The 24,674-nt window shown below is 40.0% G+C and overlaps 1 protein-coding gene across 1 annotated transcript in view; it reads right to left on the bottom strand.

Annotated features, from left to right (window-relative positions):
- Kul (Kuzbanian-like) overlaps window positions 1–24,674 on the bottom strand; it is a 692,619-nt gene that overhangs the window by 40,303 nt on the left and 627,642 nt on the right. The window contains exon 10 of the mRNA XM_065232791.1: window positions 20,357–20,485. Within this exon, the coding sequence (XP_065088863.1) occupies window positions 20,357–20,485 (129 nt within the window). The remainder of the gene's footprint in view (window positions 1–20,356; window positions 20,486–24,674) is intronic.

Raw genomic sequence — 24,674 nt, 5'->3', positions numbered from 1 at the left:
TGCAGGCAATCGGTGATAATTTTGATCACCATTGCAACAGTTGGACATTTGTGTAATTTTCAATAGTGACCTATTGAAAATTGATAAAGTGTTCATTTGAGCAGATTCGTAGAAACATTTTCAATCGATTGGTATGTTTAGAATTAAAATCCATTCACTATTGACAGAGTTATATGTGGTCAAAACCTGACCACCTATCGTAATGCGATCGATTTCGGTTTTTTGAAATTGCACCCCCAATATGTTGCCGAAAGACGTAATCCTACGTCAAAACAACTATTTAGAATGGTAATGGTTCTTAACAACCTATTATTTGTAAGGTCCACTTCAAAAAAACTATAATACATAAGGTTAAAACTTTATCACACAAACGTTCATGTAAAGTTCCATAACAATTTCAGTTAAAGTTTAGCAGGGATTATTAACAATTTTTAATTATTTTTGGTAATGTCAAGTTATGGTTCGCGGTTATGCGGGCTCGTCTATGCTGATAACCATCATTGTGAATGACGCTTTTCCCGAGAGCCGGATCTGAGTCTGGAAAGATGCGTCCGGATTTACTTTTACCAGGTTGGTAGATAATCAAACTTTTCTTCTGAGAAGGTCAACTCTCCCTTCGCATGGAAAAAGGGCTTCACTTTGTGTTTGATTTTCAGTTCAATATTCGTTTAGGTCAGCGATTTTCCACACAAGCCACTACTGGAATATTACCTGCAACGAAACAATCATTGCAAACTAGGATCTGTGGACGAAAGTTGTGTCCTTCCACGAAGTTTACCGTCTATCTATTTTAAGTGAAGCCTATTATTAAAGCGAATGTGCGTCGTCATAGTCGCAGTCAGTTGTTGTCAGTCACATTCTGTTCCGTCCGACCTCTAATAGGATAACGATGATGAGGATGATGATGTTGCAGCCAGCACTGGACCACAATCTATTTAGAGCAATTCAAGCCGAATACACAGTTCCGACACAGTGTTGGCAATATGTAGGAGCACATGTCCTGCGTTGGAATACAATCAAGTTGCATCGGCAAGCAGCGACAGCGAAGACCGCTGCATAGCTAATTAATGCTTAATTGTGAACTTTGTCCGTGCGGTGCAGTCCACCTGCTAAATCGGGGGACACGGCCGCAGATAATGCACTCCCGGTGCATATACTAACTGGTAATGTGTACAGTACATACAAATGAATTAAACCAAACTTTGTTGGCGCTGAAATTCAGGTCAGCGCCACGGAGGATGCATCTCGAAAAGGACAGCAGCTGTCAATTCGCTCTCCGGCACTCCGTTGTGCCATCTGGTGACTACTGACACGGTCGGTCGGTCGGTCGGTCCCGTTCCATTTTCCAACGTTGCACGGAGGACGCCTGAGAGGTCGACCGGAAATTGAAGGAAGCGAGATGACGTGCTGAAATTGCAATGAACCGTTTTTGCCATACGATTTGGTACAATGACGGGTGATGTAAATTTTACAATTTGGGTGCTGAAAACTGAAATCGATAAATTCGATTAGAATTGCCAATTTCGCTTGAGTCTGACCAAGTGCTCGGTTTCCCATCGGCTAATCAAGATCTCCAAAAAGAAAATGTCCCCTTTCTTAACCGATAAAGTTTTGCTCCCTTTTTCTATGGGTGGGGTACAAAGAACGATTGTAAATAGTGCCTATGATAAATGGGAGCTGTGGTCGTTTCATTCGCAGTTTAGCAAGCAGCCATGCCGTGATTGATACCAATGACATACAGAGGCGTTTAACAAAGGGACCATAGGATAAATCTAGGGTTTCCTCTAATAGCTAATTTGATTTTTATCCGAGTTGGAACCGCTTTTTGAAACCGGTAATTTCGACTGATTTATCCCAAGTTCCAGAAGCATTACCCGATGAAGCATGTGTTGTGCATCGCTTGATCCAGCTTGAAGTGACAATCAGTTGCCACCAGCTCGCCAACGGATTGTGCAGTTCTCTGTTGAACGTCTCGGAATACCCCTGATTCTGTTGTTCTCCACCACTTGTAAAGTCAACAAAATTGAACATGACATCCTAACCGAGGGGGGCGACTCTATCTACGATACAGGAAATATTGTGTTTTGCAGTGGCTAGCTGCGCGTACGCGGAGTAGATAGAAAGAAGATTTATCACGATTTTGAAGATTTCCTGCAAAAAGATGATGCGCGATGCAAGTAGATGCGAGAAATGCAAGAAGATTTTTCGAAGATTGATCCGCTAGTGTGAGATTTTTTGAGCATCTAAAATTGAGATTTAGATGTGTCGCCCCCCTCGATCCTAACATACCTGTACCGTTTATCAATATCAGGTCCACTTCGCTGCCGTCTCGAAACATTTCCCGGTAGCTTATTATCGATGCTGAACTACCCAGATAATCCTTAATGGTCAAACTACACTCTTCAATATCACATCACAACCGGAAAACTTTCCGTTGAGCGCCATTTCAAATTGTCAGTCAACGGATAGAATTGCACTTTTTGCAAACTCACCATCACCCTCATTAATCCCGTCCATCTCCTTCCAGGAACTCAACAATGGTGGATCTGGGATTTCCCAGAACTCAGTCAGACCGGTACTACTGCCCGTCAAATAATTTCTCCGATTCCACACGCCGCCACGTCATAAAATCGAATAACTGTCAGCGCGGACGCGGAGGTACAACCACCGGCAACGGCAACATGTGAAACGAACTAGAAATGCGATATCCCTCCTGCCACACGGCCAATGAGATCAACCCAAAGTTCAGTATACTCACAATCGCCAAAAGTGTAGGAACTCAACGATGAGTAAATTTGCCTCAATTTGACGAAAATTTTACCCAGCACAGAAGTAGTACCAAAAGACTGAGAGAGTCCCATCTTTACTTTTCTCATAATCGGGATTTTTTTCCCGGAAAAACATGAGACAAATTTACTCATCGCTGAGTTTCTGCACTTTTTGCGATTTATGAGTAAACTGCACTCAAATTTGGATTCATCTCATTGGCCGTGCGTGGAAGCGGAGCCGCAGAGGAAAAGTTACAAACTCCCCGTATCACACAATGGACCACGACGACGATGACGACGACGACGGCCGGCACAAAGTTTCATAATTTATACCGAGTTTTGTTTCAACGGAATGTGGATATTTTCGCAGAGCTCACCTGTCAGGAAATGGGCGATGGATTTACCTCGGATAACGCTGTCAAGAGCCACACGGCTTGAATTTTAAAGCTGTGCTCCATCATCGACTCGTTCACTTGGCAAAGCTGACCACGCGTCTCCATAGCCAGCTCGTCGTCTGGAAGTTGGATAGTCTGCTGTTCCGGCAGTAAATTATCCCCGTTCCCAGGTGGCCAATTTGTCCGGAAGCCAGTTCTAAATATACTCGTCATTAAAGCCTTTTACTATCGCTCGGAAGTACGAAGTAACCAATTTTCGCCGGACAAAAGTTTGCGTTGGTCCTCCTGTGGCAGCCGAAAATTAATCACCTCCCATAAATCGTACCACCGCACGGGGCACGGCGGTGGCTCCTGGCTTTTTATAGCCCATCACCCGGACTCCCACGCTGGAAACTGATGTTTGCCATAGTTCCAGCCGTATTGATGAACGATTATTGCCTTTGGCACATCGTCAGCAGTCGTCGTCATCGTCTTAGTTGTCCATAACGACGCCGAAGGCGACGACTAATTGGCAAAAGTCTTCAGTCACAGCTTCCGTTCGTTGACATCCGGGAGGACTTGAAATTAGCTCTGCCTGTCTGCCGTCGTCGTCGGTTGTTGACGCCGACTACGAAACTGTCAACAACAGCAACAACGGACAACATTAGGGGTAAACTTTCCGTCGGGAAACTTTTTCATTAGACAATTTATCAGGATTAATATTTAATTAATTACTACCCTACCCGTTCACGGACGGCAGGTACGTACGCAGAGCTGCCAGGTGGTTTTATAAAAAATCTGTATCCACTCTATTAAAAAATCTGTATTTTCTGTATTGACGATTTTCTTAATTAATCATGTTTTGTAGTTTTACAAATACAGTGCATACAAAATAACCATAAAAAGTGCTTAACCACCTATTCGGGCTATCGTACTAACCATACGGGATATAATTGCACCATTTGTGATATCGTCCGTACTTATTTATACACAGCAAAAAAAAATGTAATATCGATCAACGTAATTCAAGCTGAAGTATGAAATAATGATGTAATAGCAAAAATCAGATACAATATTACATCAATCGATGTCATTTTGTTCGCAAAATCGATGTACATCGTACAATGTGATATTACACAACCGATGGATTGACTTGGTTGCAGCAGTTTCGATGTAATATTCAACAACTTTTTTTGCTGTGTAAGAGTGATATGAAGCCGTTTGAAAATGTATGGAGATTTTAGTTTCTATTCATTATCTTCCTGATAAGCAGTTTTAAATGCAAAAAAGTGCACGAGTTCATTACTATTTGATATTTTTATTATAGATGAATACAATTAATTACATCATTTGTGTGGTAGTTATACCGAAAAGTCGAGAGATGTCGCCCCGCCAGTGCTGGTAAAATCATTTTTGCAGTATGGAGAATATCAGAAAATCCGCAAATCCTTACGAAATACATTTTAAATGCAAGTAAAATGTTTACGAGTACTTGTATTTGTACCATTTTAATGTGCTCGGGCACTTTTCTTGTATTTAACATACATGCTTATATCAGGGGGAACGACACTCATTCAGATGAATTCTATTTTATCATGCTTGCCTGTAAAAATAATGTAATTGAAGAGAGTTTTTTGAGTTTGACGAAAATTGAGTAAGGATGAAAAAATATATATGGGATTCCTAATGGGATTGCATTGGATGCGAGGGTGCTTTAAATTGTCATGGGGATGCGTGCAACTGAAATGAAACAGTACGAAAGAAAAACATCGAAGTAGCCATTTTAGTCAATGCTCAGTGAAAAATAATGTTTGGATGGTGCCAGCTGGACTATAGCCTATAGATAGCCTTCTACTGATAGAATGTAACTCAGGCCTATTCTGCGCGGCGTGTGAGGTGAGGTGACTCGCTCTCACTTGTGAAGTGACAATTGTCACCTCGGGTGAGGTGACTCTCCGTGCAAATCAAATGGAGAGTCACCTCACCCGAGGTGACAATTGTCACTTCATCATCACTTCACTGTCACTTCACCTCACACGCCGCGCAGAATAGCCCTGACTATTCCACGATGAAACTACAAAAACGTTTAATTCTAAACAAGCAAACGAATTTTGTGAAAGCCAGCAGAAGCGGCAGCAGCTGCAGGAATAGCAGCATCGCGGATTCGTGTAGCCGTTACCGAGGCTAGAAACCTCGGTCCGGTCAAGATACTGTGATCTTCACAACCGATTTGCAATTCTCCACAGATTAACTTAAAAATTCTACCCTGAATTTGAACTCACAAAAGTGACTTGGAGTGAAAGTCTAAAATCTCTTAGAGCGCTTTCTAAAACTAAATTTAATATCATCTGAAATGACTTGTTGTCCCTGACAGTCATTCTAAAATCTACTCAAAATTCCAAAAAAGTCTGGTCTGGTCCAAGAATCTTAAAACTTTTCAAAGCCCCAAAATCTTTTTTTCTGAAAAGTAGATGAAGTTATTTTTTCTCCGATTTGTCATTGAAATTCCCGGCTTTTTCCCGATTTCCCGGTTCACCGGTCATCCTGCTCATCCCACACCTGCCCTATAAAATTCGATCGACTCTCCACAAATGAGAGAGCGAGATATATCGTCGGATTCGTGCAATACTGGCACCATTCAAAATCTGTGAATTTTCACATTCATCGTTTGAAAATTTAGGGTACAGTTTCAATTTTATGATTCTTTTCATTGCCATTGAACTGAACCGAATGTGTTTTATTAATTCTTTCAAATTCAGATTAAAAAATAAACAATTCAACGATTTTTATTGCTGCTTATTTCAGATGTTCTCATTTGTCATTTTTTTTTTGTCTTCTCTATGACGCGCTTGATGTATTTGCGCCCACGACCAATTAGGGGCTGTTCATAAACTACGTAGACAGTTTTTTTGGGATTCTTGACCCCCCCTCCCCCTGCGTAGACAATTGTCCATACAAAAATTTTAAAATTTGTATGGGCCGTGGATAATTGTCAACCCCCCCCCCTCTAAACTGTCTACGTAGTTTATGAACAGCCCCTTATAGACGAGTGGTCCGTCATCTATTTTAATTTAAGCTCCCCCGGGAATCTAACCGAGAAATCACTTCATCCTTGGCCTTCAGCATAGATATATGTACGTGGTGGTTACCTTCGTATTATTCATTCCCTAATTCATTTCCACCAGCTTCGTCAGGACAATCGCCACCTTGAACGACTCAACGCATATCAATTTTTTTAACACCATGTTTATTATGAAGATCGTTGAAAACTGACAGTGCTTCACGATCGACCTTAAAACTGCATGGCTTGCTTGATGATTTGTGTGCATGCAGAAGGGATAAGTTGGGAATAGAAAGAATAGATAGGATGGATTGAAATTATGTGCACGTTAAAAATTTTAGGAGTGATTTGGGTAAAAATGGGATAATCCTGAAGTGTCGTCCCCCCTGGCTTATATAGACCTTTTTGACGTTTAATAGCCTTTCTCTATCTGGCACACTTGGATGAATGGACGGTTTGTTTTCCCACTAATCTGTTTCTCTTTTGCTCGCACTAATTCGATTTAAATGGTACAGTAGTGTGCGCCGATTAAACGTCAAAAAGCTCTATTGGAAATATTCAATTAATACTGTAAATCCCCATACAATCAAAAAAGTTATTTTGTTTTTATAAATTTTGAATTTTTTTTTTCTCAAGCGTTTTATAAAAATCTGTATAAATCTGTATTGTAATTTAAAAATCTGTGATAAATCTGTATTCTGTATCGGGTCTGTATTAAGATTAAAAAATCTGTATAATACAGATAAATCTGTATAAATGGCAGCGCTGTACGTACGTGTGTGTTGGTTCCAGTTCATAAAGGGTTGCTGTGCTGCAGTTCCTGGTAGAGCGCGCACAAAGTATAAATTTAGGCGTGCCAGCTCAACGTGCGCGCTCCGCCGGGATCGTGGAAAAAAGCTACGCGACCTACACAAACCATATCCGGAGCAAGCGGGCAATTTATGGTTCAATAATGATTGTAATAAATTTCCGGCTGACCACCCCCGCCACCGGGGCACCCATCGTATTGCGGCCCTTTGTATTCTGTTTTTTTTTCTCGTTACAAAGCGAACTGCTCACGACCTGTTTCGTGTTGGTTGGTACCGTAACATGGAGGGAAGTTGATCACTTTTTACCGATTACCGGGATATTTTTACAACCGTATGTTTGACACACAGATAAATATGTACCTCTCGAAGCTATGCTACACTCATAAAATTCGACACATTTTTATTGGCGAATTTCCATGTAAAATTCCACCTGATTTTCATGTATTCACACATAAACAGAATCCACTCAGAAGTGCACATGACATTTATGAGTCAAATCAATTTTATGTGTACACATAATATCTATGTGTCCGACACATATATATTATTTGTTTATCACATTGCAAAAATTCATGTGTTGGACAAAAATCATTTCAAGCTGAACATTGCAGTAGGTCCTCAGTAGTATTGACAGATTCTCTTCGTCGATTTTCTCTTTGTATCCCCACGGCCAGGTAACGACATTCCCAGGTATTTTCAGCACACAGATCGATAAAAGAACCTTCTATCTAACATATAATATGACAAACACACAAGAAACGGTTAGGTGCTCAAGTTATTAATGAAAGGGAAAGTCGACGAAGAGAATCGATCGATGTTACTTAAGCCAAGCGTTGGAAAAGATCGCGATATTTCACGAAGTTCACCAAGGGAAAAGTTCGCGAGACATAGTGAGTTTTGGTGAACTTTTACAGCACTGCTTAGGAATTTCAGTTTATTTACGAGGTGATGAGAACGGCGCTGATCTATTGTTAGGGTTTTGCGATGTGCATTGCTTTTGTGCACGGAGTGACTTGAAAAAGAAAAGCGAAGAAAAGTGATATTTCGACAGTGAGCATACGATGCATACGCGATGATCGATTCTCTTCGATTTCTCTTTGCATTGCTACAGCTAAGCGAAACAATTTTCTAGAATTTGTTCAATGCAGAGTAGTAACAGGTTGTATTGGCTATCAATAGCAACAGCAAACGCACCGAGAAACGTTAAATCTAGCGAGTTATTAACAAAAGAGAAAATCGACGAAGAGAATCGATCATCGCGTATAGGCCCTTATGCATGCTCACTGTCGATTTGGTTGTTGCGTGGTTGGAGTTGCTGGAGGAGGAATTGTTTAGGGATGACTAGAGAAAAATATGCGTGGAAGCATCGGGAATGCGCTCCCGGGTGTAGTGATTTGGTGAGTACGTTCCAGTTGAAAATTGTTGAAAAGTGTATTTGTGGTGATGCAAATTATGGTTTAGATGACGCATGGCTTCAAACATTTTGTGTATCCAAATAAAACATATTACATACTAAATACGCACAGGGCATCGTCTGCTGACCATTGCCGCGGGTATATCGTGGGAGCCCCAGGTACCCGGTTCATGCTTTAGTTGGCGGCGGTGGTTCTTCTTGACCTTCTACCCCCTGAGTAGTTAGTGTGAATAAGGGCGTCTATGTGATGTTTTGCTGTACCTGTTGTGGACATCTAGTGCATCCTGTTTCCTTAACTTGTTGAGGACACCCTGTCTTGCCTCAAAAGTAACCCTTTTTGAAGTACTAGTCTTCACAACATAAAGGGCACCATTACGGAGCATGAGATTTGATCAAATTATTCGCAGTTCTACTTGTCCAACGCCCCCGGCTGGGTGAGGGATAGAGGATGACACACACACACACACACAGGACCTAATGCAATGTTCAGCTTGATTTCTTCTACACTCAACCTATACAGCTTTCCATGGTCGGTAATGGCGGCCTGTTTGTATGAATAAATGTCGACAGTGAGCATGCATAAGGGCGAATACGCGATGATCAATTCTCTTCATCGATTTTCTCTTTGCATTGCTACAGCTAAGCGAAACAATTTTCTAGAATTTGTTCAATGCAGAGTAGTAACAGGTTGTATTGGCTATCAAAAGCAACAGCAAACGCACCGAGAAACGTTAAATCTAGCGAGTTATTAACAAAAGAGAAAATCAACGAAGAGAATCGATCATCGCGTATAGGCCCTTATGCATGCTCACTGTCGATGTATCCGCGTATGGGCGTATGTTGTTCCATTTTTTTCTGTTCCTGGGAGAGGGAAAGGGAAGGGTCAAAATCCGAACCTCCAGATAGTGTCAAAAAGCACAGTGAAGGATACATTTATTCATACAAACAGGTCGCCATTACCGAGCATGGAAGCTGGATAGCTGATAATGAAGACAACCTTAACAGATAGACCAACTACCTGCATGAATTTGAATTTTGACATTCTCTTGATCCATTTGGAAATTTTTCACTTAAATTTGGCACTTCGAAAATAAATTAAGATGGTCGAAAATCCCTCTGTTGTTGATTCCTTGTCTGTCAGAAATAAGTCTGCTGGAATAGCAGGTTTATTCGAAAAAATTTCATCTGTCAAAATTAAGTGAATATTCACCAAATGGAACACAGCCTGAGTCTGAGTTTCGAAAATAGAAGCCAACTTTTGTTTTTCTTCATTCGTGGCTGGATGTTCATTATCGCCTGTGTTGATGTCAATATTAATATTCGTGTTCATCTTGATGGGGATGATTTTGATGACCAAATGCAAAATGATTATTTTCATTTTATACAAATATAGCGACTTATATAGAACGTGTCGTGTTGGTTTTTACACACAGATCGATGGAAAATTATTGCCTCATGCTGAATTGATGATAATATCGAGGTTTGAGGCTCTGGGGTCGACAATACTCAAAATAATAATCTTGCCCAAAATTAATTTAAAAATTTTACTTTTGAGTATTGCATTTAATTTTGAAAATTTTGAGTTGGATAATCAAGCACTGGTGAATATCAACAAACACGCATTCGTTGATGACGAAATTGCCAATGGGTTGGACACTCTACACAGTGTGCCAAAATCAAACTTGGGCATACCCGGGCGCAGTCATTTACGCTGTGTGGCACCCATGGTTACAATTTGTATGATCTTTAAAGTTACTGGCAACACTGAACTTTTTCTGCGCCTGCGCAGTGTTGTTGATGTTGCCACAATACAATCCAATTTTTACAAACCACAACCGTGAATCTCCTTCAAGTCCCGCCAGTGATTCTCCAAAATCGAATTGAATTCCACAAAGTACAGTCTGCGCACACTATCCCAAGTAACATTTTAAGTTTTATTGAGGTTTTAAAACACTCTACAAGTCTAAATCATGGTCAACAGTACCCTCATATAACCCAAATTGTTACCTGGGATGGCCTGTCCGAAGAAGTAGGTACATGAAAAAATCAGGGCAATCGCTTGCATAGCAACACCACTCAATCAATCTCAACATTACCGGCTCCAGCTCCGTTATTAAAGTCGTTACTCAGACTCCCGTGACCGGAGGAAAGTATGTTCCACGAGCGGTTCTGATCAACCTTGAGCCGGGAGCTATGGATTTGGACAGCTGTTCCGACCGAATAACATCGTTTTCGGACAGTCCGGTGCTGGTAACAACTGGGTCAAACGACACTACACCAAGGGTGCCGAATTGGTGGGATTCTGTGCTGGATGTTGTCCGTAAGGAATCCGAGGTTTGCGATTGCCTGCAGGGCTTTCAGCTTACGCACTCGCTCGGCGGTGGAACCATAGAGGTAACTCTACGACTAGAAGGTCCCGAAGAAACGCGCTCAACTTTTTGGCTCAGCTCTGGTACTCTCTTCGGTCCCAAACCAATCGATTCACCCCTCGAAACATTGGAAAATCCACTAACCCCTCATTGTATCTGTCAAACTTTCTTAGCGAATCAAAACAAATATTGTGAAGTACATACTAGAATTTCGACTAGAATGGGGTACGTTAATCGTTTGCTTGGGACCAATAGGCTAGTCAAGTAGTGAGCCAATTTAAAATCGTTAGTTTCGTACTGATTGTTGGTGGAACTGGCTCAGGTAAATTTTTGAATTTTTTGTAACGTTGGCGGAATTCAGTAGCAAAAATACCGAGAGCAACATAAACGATCTGGTTTCGGAGTACCAGCAGTACCAGGAGACGACGATTGACGAAGAAGGAGAGTTCGATGAAGAAGAGGAAGGTGCCGACGAGTGATAATAGATACACATGGTTAAAATGGTCGTTTTCATTATGCTACCATATGCTACTGTTAATAATTGCTGAAATAAAATCTGGTTATATTAAAAATTAACACTGTTAAATTTATTATGTTACAAATAAATGGCAGCAGCGTGCACCACAATCACAACGTGATTGGCAAATTTTTCATCGAAAGTCCCCTTTTAGCGGAATAAAGCGTATCCCCGTGGCCAAAGAATACTTTGACTGTATGTCCAATGCTTCCGCCCGCCAGATGGCACAGGAAATGTGTCCTCTTTATGTGAGTTAAGGTAATTAAGTTGAGTTAATCCTTCCGGAAACACTTATCCGGAATCTCCAGCAATAAATCTACTTTCAGTTGCTTGCACTAAGATGTTCCCAAACTGAATTCCTTGGCGAAAACATGCGAGCCGTTGGGAAATGCCAGCGGAAAATCAACCCTTTCCTAATCTACATCCTTCAGCGATCATTCATTGTCCGCATATTTTACCGTCCTGAAAAACTTCCGGAAATCGCCCAACCAACGCTCAATATAATTTAACACCTTGAATTTCACCTTCACCTCGCTAAGCATCTGCAGCCGAAACAGATTCGAGTGGTAGAAATATTCCGTTTCCTTCAAGCGATTGATTTCCTCTACCGTCGGCGGTTTGTACAACTGCCTCATGGCTTTGATCTTCCGTTGGAGTTCGTCGCTTGGAATGGCTTTGCGCTTAGCGCCTTTCGATTCCGAAAATCCGACAGTCGTAACTAGCACAAAGCGTCCACCACTTTCTTGACCGCTGTCGCTTTTCGGCTCCGGCCGCCCAAAATCGTCGTCGTCAATTGACTTCTTGCCGCAAGATTTCACCAATACAACGTTGCTAGTGCAGTCGTGTAAAATCGATTTGTTTATTATTTTCAACCACGAAATCAGCTGTCAAAGTGTTCGACCTGACACTGGTTTGTTTTTTATTTTCAACCAGTAAAACGCTTGTATTAGTGAAACTTCTCACCAATACTAACGAGGGTAGAGAACTCTATTGAGTTCTCAGGTTTCGAAAAACAAAACAAAATCAAGAGTTTTCAAATTACTGGGTTGCCAAATAAAAGTCAATTCAATAACTTCTTGACACTGCCGTGCCAGCTGCGGCACACTGAGGTACACTGAGAAAAAAGTTGGCGCAAAACAAGTGTTTTGAGTGACCACCCCATGGAAATTGCAGATGTAACTGTCAGTCTATGTGTGAAACATGGCGGCATAGGTGTAGCCAGAGGCGGACAGTCCCCCCTAAACTCAGCAACACAAAGGTTTTCGGCGAAATGACATTCGATGAAATGGCATTCGGCCACATTTTCTATACTAAATATTTTTTTCGCCCCTCCCTAGCTCGAAACCTGGCTATGCCCTTGCATGGCGGACTTTTTCTTATTCTCTCACTCCACTACAAAGTCCTATAAGAAACTGTCAACATTTCTGTGAAGAAACGTCACTTTGGCACTGTGTAATTCAGTACTTACTTAACCAACTCGCCATAATTTCGCCGAGGGCTGATGCATCTTTTAAATGAGATGATTAACATGTGTATAGCACAGTTGTAGTAGGCTATGCTTCATTGAATTGTTTTCAAAGTGACAGGTGAAAAATGAACGAATCAACATTCCTAGCACGGCGCCGCATGCCTTGGGTCAGACAAAGGGGGAATTTCTCCTCCAGAACCGGACCAAGCTGCGCCAGGATTATTAGGACTTCCGGAAGAAGCTCGAACTGCTAAAGGAAGAATACCAAAAGGAAAATCCCGAGTTGCAGAAGAACGATTTCAAGAATTGTTTCGAGGATTAATATGCTCGGTAATTGAGACAGATTTTTGGGAAGCACAAATGGCAACTTATTATCAGCTGCGGACGCTTAACCAGCTTCGTGTGATTGGCCGCCTTAAGCGAACACTCGAACTGCTCTCGGTTCAGGGAGTAGGAAGTGCTCCACAACCGCACGTTACACAACACGGGTGGTGTATCCCGCAGATTGCTTCCAGAACCATTCAGCGTCACGGAGTCGATGCGTTGCTGCCAAATCAGCATGTGCTGGTTCACACGTTTACCGAAATCCGTTCGAAGTGAATGCCCGACCTGCGGACCTATCACAGACTACGATGCTGGCGAAGTGTGGATCGAGTAAAGTGGAGACGGCTTCTTCGGACAGTAGAACACATATGGACAATGCCTTAGCCTGATTGGTATGGTAGGTACGACTGCCCCAGCGGATTGGATTCTGAACAACCAGACTATTGGAAATGACTCTTCCCTCATGCCTAAGGCTTCAATCCACAGTTCTCTTCGAATATTATTACACGCCGTTTGAACTTAAGGAAAATGATAAAGCTCACTTTTAGTTGGTCATATTTTGCGTGATTATAATGAAATGATGCCCAAAATCGATTCATCCAAAATTGAAATCAGATTTGTTTTGCTTGCATAATGGTAATCATCATATATAAAAAATGCAGCTATTGTTGCCTCTATCGCTATATGTGCTCCTGTCATCGCCAACTTAACGATCACAAGTAGATACGGGTAGGGCTGCAATTTCCAAAACCTATCGACTAGATGGTTACGTCAGATGGCGATTTGAGTGTGAAACAATCGACAGAACTGTTTCGGCATATCAAAGGTACATTAGCAAATCGGCGATCATCTCTTTTCCCAGTGGTGGTGGAGGGGGAATATCCTTCACCATCCCTCCCCAACGGGGGAGTTTGGTAAAAGAGATGACCTTTGCTCGCTTTCTACTTTCTATATACAATTATGACACTGCCGTACTCTAACGGAACTATCAACTCTATATTTTCATCTCCTCATCTATCGTATAAAATGACTTTGTTAAGTCCGATATCTGACGTTAAGCATCTCCAACTATTCAATATCAGTTTTTCATATAAAATCATTTTAACGAGTTCAGCGACGTAAAATTCAGTAAAATTATTCTGAACAAATTATTACATAACAATATTATAAAAACTACAAGGGACAGCCCTATGGGGTTGTACGCAACGGTGACGTAGGACTACGTGATCTTGTACAATAAATCTTATTTTTTAACTGCAGCAGGCGCTTGTGTAGGAATAGGAACTTGAGCGGGGTTCTCTCTGTTTGTACTCTTTAGTATGACGCGCTTGACAAAGATGGCCCACAGCGACTCACGAAGAGCTAATGATTCCGATCAATAGCGGTGCGGCTTCTTCCTGCTTCTACGGATGCTCATGTGGGCTGAAGCTCGTTGCTTCCAGGTAGCCTTTCGTTGTGTACTGGAGAACACCAACACTCACCACGCGGTGATTGAACAAACACCGTTTGGTGAGACCGGATAGAATTCAACTTTGAAATCTGTGTTAGGGAAATCGCTTTTCGCAGGCAATCGGTGAAAATTTTAATTATCATAGTAACAGTTCACAATATTTAAATTTTGAAAAATGATTAAGTCTGAAATTTAGCAGATGCGTAGAAATATTTCTGGTGGATTGGTGATAATTTTTTTTGAAATTAGTCCAGGGACAGCTGAGTTATTAACGTTTAAAATCTTTCATAATTTTGTTACAAGTTCCATTTTTGGTTTTCACAAAGTGTACCCCCATATAGAAATCACAGGCGTAGTCCTGTGTCAAAAAAGATTCTTGAGGAACGAAAATTGAACGGTGATCAACTTCACCCCGTTTTACGGTACCTACAATTTGGTTAGTACGGTTAAAATATGGATCGTTTTTATTTTTTGTTTATTTCTTCCAACGATGCCGCCGCCGCCCTCGCACTTGGAAATCACTCACCTAAAACGGGCTGGCACTAATCACGTTCATAAATTCCGGCTAGACAGATGGCGGTCGACTTGTCAAACTGTTGCGGCTGTGCCCTCGGAGGGCTGATTCAAAATGATATTTCACGACTTAATGTGAAATTTTTGCGAGACTTAAGGTCACGTGCCCGCCATTTTTAATGGTTCATTAACAAACTAGTGTTAAAACCCAATTATCGCGAATAAGGTGAAGATGATCGAAAAATCCAACTGACAATCTTTTCTTATTAGGCCAAATAATATTCTGTGATATGGTCCAAGTCCTGTTAGAGAAATGGGATCGAAAATGCCTCGTGACAAATGTTTTGTATTTCCATAAGGGTCATTTAAGCATAAAAACACGTGATATATTGATATTGATAGCAAATATCCTTTTTGAGAAATTTGGCTTCAAAGTTGAAAAATGTTTCTTCAAATGTTCATCTAAATTGAGAGAATATTCTTGAGATAATCCTTTGCCATTATCGCTTAGTAGACAAGATTAACCATGAACTCCTGTGTGCAACATTTCATTAAATTCTGAACCCTTCGAGCCATTTTATCCGCAGTTCTCCGCAGTTCAGTGATGGTCTCTAAATTTGAATTAACTTCAAAACATTTGGGAGCACTTTGAAGAAATACCATGCGAGCATTTCCAGCCCAAAACGCAAACCGGTTGGTCATGAGTGTTTACGATTTGAATGAAACATTTCTCACGTGTTCGCTGCTACTAATGGTTGAATTTTTCATTTAAATTAGATTTTTTTCTCCAGAGTAACTTTTGAAAAGGGCGTATAAAAAATGGATTATTTTTTTTTTCAAAAAATCATAACTTGAAAATTATTGATCTGATCAAAATGGCATATGAAAAAAAGTTTTAGGTAGTTAAATTATCTTTGCGGAAAAAAATACACTAAAAGAAAAACTTAGTAAATTAGTATTTAAAAAACGTAAAACGATGATTATCTCAAAACACCCCCCCTTCGATCTTCATAATTTTTTTTTTCAAGAAAACTGAAAAAATGCCCTAATATTTGGTAAAGAGTGTATGCTGGTAACTTTCTTAAAAAAAAATTTATAATTTTTGAAATTTTTTTTGGTTTTTACAAGTTGGTGAAATTACATATTTTAAAGTAAAATAGTAATTTATTTGGATTCTACGCATAATTTTCAAAAACTTTGTATAAAAAAACTTTTTTCCTAAGTCCAGCCGTTCTCAAGTTAATGCAATTTAAAAAAAATAATTATGATAATTTTCTACATTTTGGGCCATTTCCAAATGTAAGTCGTGATGTCCAGCAACGAGATGTTTTTCCATGAATATATATTAAAAAACAGACAATTCATTCTCAAATATGGTAGCTGTCAGACTTACCCGTTTCTATTTAGACGCAGCGGAAAAGAAACAAGTTTATAAGTAAATACTCTCAAATATACCCAAATAATCAACAAACCCACTCATGTGCCTTTTTTCTGTCCTCTATTAGTTGTTTACCTGTATAGAATTGTGTATGTCATAACAGAGGCTCAAAACATAAACAGGTAAACAAATATGTTATTAAACCTGTAATTGAGGTAAATTATCTAGGTACTTCTCTGACGTATACCATATTGTGCCTTAAGAGCTCATCCCGCGATATCACAACATAAAAAAGCACCCCGTGGAGGCTTCTTACACTCACACCTAAAAAAGTTTGCTATAATCAATTGTACCTAATGAAGATAGGTATAATGTCAACATTGTAATTATTCTGCTACATATATATATATATATTGGGACGATCTTCACCTGTTCCATTCAGTTCATCTCTCTTAGCGTTTCAAGTTAAAAAGCAAGTAGTTTTTTACGATGGATAACAATTTCAAGTGTTGTAAACCTCTACCTAAATCAATTTCAAATAATGACACAGTAGCAGTTCAGTTGTTTATCTCAAAATTATTAGAATTTTTAAAGTTGCAAATAACAGTCCAAAAGTGTATTTTTATGTCAGATGTAGATGTAGATGTAGAAATTGAATGGCATTTTTTTGCAACTTCACACGGCAAAGGTCCTTGTGATGCGATTGGCGGTACCCTTAAGAGAATGGCAACCAGAGCAAGTTTAGCTAAGCAACACGAGCACCCTATAACGAACCCTAAACAACTGTACGACTGGGCAAATAGTCGTAAAGAAGATCTTCAAACAAAAATGTCATTTTGTTATGTTTCTACGGAAGAATTATTATTATTTAGCTTTATTTAGGAGGCTTTCAGCCTTAGGCTGGTTCACCTCCAAATATTCTACGGAAGAATACAAAAAGGCTGACACGGAATTTGATCCAATTTTTAAGAAAGTGAAACCAATTCCTGGAACTCGAAAATATCATTGCTATATTCCAGTTTCAAACAACCAAATTGCAGTAAAAATATTCTCTAATTTAAACGATACACCCAAATTATTCAATGTATTCAAATAATATGAGTTGTAAAATAAAATAATAAATATATACTGTTTTTTATCTCAACCAATCTTTCATTTGACCACATCAACGTGCTTCTCTTCCGCTGCCTCTAGATAGAAACGGGTAAGTCTGACATCTACCATATCTGAGAATGAATTGTTTGTTTTTTAATATACAATCATGAAATAAAATCTAGTTGCTAGACATCTCGACGAACATTTGAAAATGGCCTAAAATTTTGAAAATTGTTATAATTATATTTTTTTAATTCGCATTAACTTGAGAACGGCTGGACTTAGGAAAAAAGTTTCTTTATACAAAGTTTTTGAAAATTATGCGTAGAATCCAAATAAATTATTATTTTTCAAAAAAATATGCATTTTCATCAACTTGTTAAAATCAACAAAAATTTAAAAAATTATAGATTTCTTTTTAAGGAAGTTACCAGCATACACTTTTCACGAAATTTAAGGGTATTCCATCAATTTTCTTGAAAAAAAAAAATTATGAAGATCGAAGGGGGGGTGTTTTGAGATAATCATCGTTTTACGTTTTTTAAATACTAATTTACTAAGTTTTTCTTTCAGTGTATTTTTTTTCGCAAAGATAATTTAACTACCTAAAACTTTTTTTCATATGCTATTTTGATCAGATCAATAATTTTCAAGTTATGATTTTTTGAAAAAAAAATAATCCATTTTTTTATACGCCCTTTTCAAAAGTTACTCTGGAGGAAAAAATCATATTTAAAAGAAAAATGCAACCATTAGTAGCAGCGAACACGTGAGCAATGTTTCATTCAAATCAGAAGGGGTCGAGACAAAATTGACAATTTTTTTAACGATTTGAGCTAGAAATGCTCATGCACCTTGGGGAAATATCGAGAGCTCCGGAGAAGAGTTATGAATATCAGAAAAAAAATCTACGGGAGCTTAAGGAAAGTTCCGTGAATTTTAGGGAAGTCCAGAGAACTCTAATTTACTGAGAAGTTAAAAGAACTTCTGGGGTGTAAATATATCTTTAGGGAAGTCTCGACTGTAGGGAATGATTAAAGATCTTCAAGAGAATATTCAGACAATTTCGTACATTTCAGCAAAATGATGAAAACTTCATCGAAGATCGAGAGTAGTTTTTAGGAGAACTTCAGAGCAGTTCTGACGAGAACTTAGTTCTGAGGAGAACTTCAGAGTAGTTATGAGGAGAAGTTCAAAGTAATGCTGAGGAGACCTTCAGAGTAGTTCTGATGAAAACTTCAGAGTAGTTATGAGGATAACTTCAGAGTTGTTCTGAGGAGAAATTAAAAAGTAGTTCTGAAGAGACCCTAGACCTTGGATGATTATTTGGTTCACATCTTGAAGGTTCTGGTTAATTCAAAATTACATACAACTGAAAACATTGAGCACCTCTGAGGTTGCATCTCAACCGCACAATGTTAAAATTTGTGGGTTGTCAAACGGATTTCAGTGTATTGTAAATTTTGCGCTTGCTCTATCATTGTGTTCAGTCCTGGATATTGTCCAAGCCCAAAATCCTGGATTGAGAACTGAGACTTCCAAATATACCATGCTTATCAGCAAAACAATTGGCTCTAATCATCAATCTTTACGAGTGACTTTTACAATGCACCCCCAAGAGAATCTAAAGCATCTGAGTTCTCGGAAGAACATCACATTTACCGCATCAGCCACAACATGCGTCAATATTACACGACCCGTTTTCCACGGAAAAGGAAGCTCTTCGCTCGCAGTCAATCACGTACCAATGGAGAGCTCTGCCGAATCGCACATGCAAATATTGAATCGCGTTTCATATTATAATGTAATAATCTCATCTGCAAATTTGAATTTCTTCGGCCTCCCTCTTCTCGCCGCCGCGGCCGTTTTTTTTGCCTTGGAAAAACAGATTTCCATCTCCAACTTTTTGCCATTTTTTTTTTGCATCTGATTCGTGTTCCACCAACTGGCTTCATCGGATTGCACAAAAAACAAAATCACCGAACCAATAGAGGCTGGAATAGTTCTTCCAAGAAATGGTCCTATCTTGGCCAAAGAAAACTTTTCAATTGATTCCAACTTTTTTCCTCGTCCCCTGGCACTGGTTTGTCTGGCTTGGTTTTCGCTTTCGCGTCATTTGGTGCGAACTAAGTAGGCGACTCTGCTGGCTAGCCAGCTACGTTTACGGATTCGGTAGCAGCTGGCTTTGTGACGAAAACTTTCCCCGAGTTTCCGAGTGGGACCACTTGGATGCTTTCAACCCCTCAGTTTCAACCCAACCACCGCATTCTTTCGCAGATTGGGAAGATATCGATGACAGCGACATCAGCGCGGGTGTGGCATTGTATCGGTCGGGGGAAAAATTGGCATTCGAACGATGATGGGGAAATCTACTGGATCTGGATTGGTAAAGCATAGTTCTGATTCTGGAGGGCTGGGGCGGAGCAGTCGATTCAATTAATTTCCAACTTGCTCTTTGAGCGAATTCTTGATAGGGTCAGGAGAAGAGTTTAATTGAATTGCATTAAATTCTTCCTACAATGCGATGCCAACATTCCATTAGGGCGAAACTGCCGAATTTTCGTAAATAGAAGCTCCGGTCTGCACATTAACGATACCAGAATGTGTGAGCTTTCATTCGCGAGAAATCGACTCACCACGCCAAGGTTGTTAAACCGCGTTGGGAAGTAGAGATTCTCGCCAAAGCTTTCCGGTAATCAAGTATTGTTTGCGAAGCGAAACGGTGTTGACGGGAGAACTTTCGGTGGTTTCATTTTCAAAATCTCAGGTAATTAAATCCCCACTGTCATCGTTCATCTTCGGGGTGGAAAACTTACCGGTGAGCCAAAGTTGTGTCCAATTTCGTGCGCCAGCGTCACGTGCGAAACGGCAGGTGGAACATGCTTCCCGTAGTTCAGCAGCGTCACGATGCCGGTGTTGAGGGATTTCAGCGAACCTCGGTAGTGCTGTGCGGAAGAAACGGAAAGGAAAACAATCATTTAATATTAATATTACGCTCGTTTTCAGTTTGCGAGTTGACCGAGCGCCACTGTTGGACTAATTCCAGTAAATCGTCTTATCGGGGAGTTTGCCACGGACTGCCAACGACAAAGACCAATATTGCCTCCTCCCATCGGGACATTATCGCGAAACCGCCCCGGGACCCGTGAACGGCTGGAAAAGTACGCTCGGCAAGTAAACGTCCTTGGGAACGTTTCCAAAAACAAACACTGTTCGCTCGCTTTCTGCCCTTTGGCAAAATATCAGCATTTCGATGCGGACGAATATGGAGAGCCTTCATATTTTGATATTGCTTCCATGCTGGGGCCGGGACGACCGTCGCCATTCGCAAATCTGCCCGAGGCGAGTGACGGAAATGGAATTTGATGCTAATGGAATTTATGAAAATCATCCGGAAAAGTACTGTGGCGTGGGGAAATCTTCTTATTTTCAGCGGGAATGAGCTGGCAGCATCAACGTATCCTTTGACGTTCGTCGGTGAATAAGTATCTCGAGCAAGGTGAATATAAATAAGAGTTCTAAGCCATGTTTGATTTTTGTATCGGGTCCCCAATAAGTTTGTTGACCATTTGCTCTATTATATTATATTATTATTTGCCTATAATCTGCATTTTTTATCAATCACTAAACAAAAATCCTATCGCATATTTTACCTTCACTTCTCTATTGACGTAGGATTACGTCTTTCGGCAACATATTGGGGGTGCATTAAAAAAAACCAAAATCTACCGCGTTACGAACAGTGGTCAGGTTTTGACCACCTATAACTCTGTCAATAGCGGATGGATTTCAATTCTAAATAAACCAATCGATTGGAAATTTTTCTACGAATCTGCTAAAATGAACGCTTTTTCAATTTTCAACAGGTCACTTTTAAAAATTACTTAAATGTCTAACTGTTGCAATGGTGATCAAAGTTATCACCGCCTGCAAAATGCGCTTTCCCTAACACAGATTTCAAAATCGAATTCCATCCGGTCTCGCTGAACGGTGCTTATTCAATCACCGTGTGTGGTGGTGTCCGGTCGGTCATCAGCAGCAGCAGTGCTATTGGCGCGTGGCGTTCTACATTGTTCTGCATTACTCAACGAAAGGCTGCCCACATGAGCGTCCATTCACCGAAGAAAGAGGAAGAAGCCGCCTACTGATCGGATTCAGTAGCTCTTAGTGAGTCGCTGTGGGTCATCTATGCCAAGCGTGTCACCCTCGTTCCAAACAACATACAGCTCGCCAGTCTCATCCGTGTTGAACACCCTAATAGCTCAACCATCACGACAAAACGGTTCTTTTAAGGACCACAATAAATTATTGTTGCTTAAAAGTTAATTTTCATTGAACGTTTGCTCGCCTTTCGGCCAGCCACATCACATCCAAAGCTCTTTGATAATGGACCCAGCTACCAAACGTTTGTGGTAAAATGCGTAACAGTATTGAAGTTGTACATAGAAATTCTCGACCGAATACCACATGACCTTGTCAATTAACCAGAAACACTTCGAATTATGGTAAGGTCAATTAACCAGAAACACTTCGAATTATGGCAAGGGCGCTAGAAAAAGCAAAAACATCTCGAATTTATCGCGAATATCTCGCGAATCGAAAATTTCAGTAAGAAATTCCTCCGATCAATTTTGGATTTTTTTTTTTATTATCTATTGACTAAGCCAAAAAATCCGTGCATTTTGTGCACAAACTGCGTAATTTTGTCATCAGCAAACGAGGCGTTTCTGTGATGGGAGAAAGTGGTTTCCCTAACACAGTCGCCAAATATTGATACCGAGCACTGAGCCGGTACCTATCTTTATGCCTTTTGATGCAAATTTTAAGCCCCTCCTATTAAGAGAATTAGGCAAAACAGTTTTTTATGCATCAAATAGCATAAACGTAGGTACCGTCCGGTATGCTCAGATTCTCGATACTCTCAGTGCTTGAGGTTTAACCACAGCAAGTGCATTTTTATAAACTGTGCTTCACCATTACCATATAGCTATTTCTTCCAGGTCACGAAATCGTTAACCACATTATAATTACTGCGACAATAACCGATTAATCATTCCACAGTTCAAACAAATTCAACAATTTGGTAAATATACCGTAATAGTCCACAAAATGACGAAAACACTAGTATATAAATGTTCTTGCAATCATTTGACGGAATATCAATAATCTGTATGCAACGGATGAACACCGCTTCCTTTTTCTCCAAGAACATCAATTGAGGACTACTATGCAATCGCCCTTTACCAAACTGTTCTCCAATCGATCCAGGGGAAACGCATGAGCACCGATATCATCTCCAAGAACATCGAGGAAAGAATTCCACAGCATTGTTCTAAACTGGCTTCCAAGCTTTCAACCCATTAAGGCTTGTACTCGAAAAAAATGCACCATTTTTATTGATGAATCTACGCGAAACTGCACCAGTGCATGCGACACCTAGGTTTGAAATCCAAAACCACAAAAGTGATGATGTACTAAAAAATATTCCATACGATTTGACAGGTAACAAAACGTCATTTTCATTTTCTCATCATTTCCATCTGCTGGTCGACCGTAACGTAGATTCATCAATCCGTGTGTAACTTTTTTATCCGTGGGTAAAAATTGATGAAAATCTGGGTATAACTAGTTTGGAGTGAATTGTTTACATGTGCAAAATTTCATAACAATCGGCTCAGTGTTACTTATAAAAGAGTTAAATGGAGAGTTCAAGTAAGAGCAAGAGTATGCAAGACATATCGTCCAGGATTGGCTTGTACTATATGGACATCGACAGAGCACCTCAAAAACAGAACTCTCAAATTGCTTCCGAATTTCAACCTATCGAACTTTTTCATTGATAACGAGCGAAGAAATCAATTAAATATTTACTATACTTTTACTGTGACATCAAAACTACCTTTCGTAATCCTACGTCAAATCTACGTCATCCAAGAACACTTTGCTAGAAGTCGATTATTTTTTTTGACGTAGGACTACGTCTGTGATTTCTATATGGGGGTACACTTTGTGAAAACCGACAATGGAACATGTAACAACATTATGAAGGATCTTGAACGTTAATAATTGAGCTGCCTCTGGAGCAATTTCAATAATTTTATCACCAATCGATCAGAAATATTTCTACGCATCTGTTAAATTTAAGACCTAATCATTTTTCAAAATGTCACTATAGAACATTGCACGAATGTGCAACTGTATGATAGTAAAATTATCACCGATTGCCTGCAAAAAACGATTTCCCTAACACAGATTTCAAAGCTGAATTCCAACCGGTCACACCTGTGACATGTGAATCTTACATGTCATCAAATTCTAGAACCATGTTTGCTATCCTTATTTCCAAGAACCATTAGTTTCAAGACCACACTCGTGGGACCTTGCTTCAAATATTTTCCCAAACCAACGAACTGCATAAAGCGGTTCGATAATCGAAAACACATGTCAGCGATTCCACTTTCTGTCCATAAGGATCATATTCACATTTCACTGTTGCCAAGGACGCTCTAGTGATTTGTTACCAAGCAGTTATTAACGCCTTCTCCATTGCATACGCCATTCTCTCAGTTTAACACACTCTCTCAATTCGAATGACGATCACCGATTGGTGATCGCTTACATAATGCAGGAGTAAATAACTCGACTTCAGATGTCTCCCGTAGGTAATGTTGTATTTCAGTTGATTCAAATAAAGCATTAACGTTTAAACCGTCAACGAAAACGTTTCGTTCATTAAGGAGTATCACTATCCCTGTTCTGGGCAAGTTACCCAATTGAAAGGACATTACACACCAAACGGTGTTTATTCAATCACCGCGTGGGACCTCCCTTAGCTCAGTCGGTAAAGGCGCAGCTACAAAGCAAGACCATGCTGGCGGTGGCTGGGTTCAATTCCCGGTCCGGTCTAGGAATTTTTCGGGTTGGAAAATTTCTCGACTTCTCTGGGCATAGAAGTATGATTGGACTTGCCACACAATTATACCAATGCAAAAATGGTACAGGCATCGAAAGCTCTCAATTAATAACTGTGGAAGTGCATCTAGAACACTAAGTTGAGAGCACACAATAAGCTAATATGCGATATGAAATAAGCTTGAAATGCGAAGAAGAAAAAGAAGAAGAAGCGTGGTGAGT

Source organism: Ochlerotatus camptorhynchus, unplaced genomic scaffold (genome assembly GCF_037179485.1).
Source record: "Ochlerotatus camptorhynchus isolate MF236.1 unplaced genomic scaffold, CSIRO-AGI_Acam_v1.1 ptg000374l, whole genome shotgun sequence".
NCBI classification, from domain to species: Eukaryota; Metazoa; Arthropoda; class Insecta; order Diptera; family Culicidae; genus Ochlerotatus; species Ochlerotatus camptorhynchus.
Note: the sequence above shows the minus strand (reverse complement) of the source record. Positions and strands in the feature narration are given on the sequence as shown.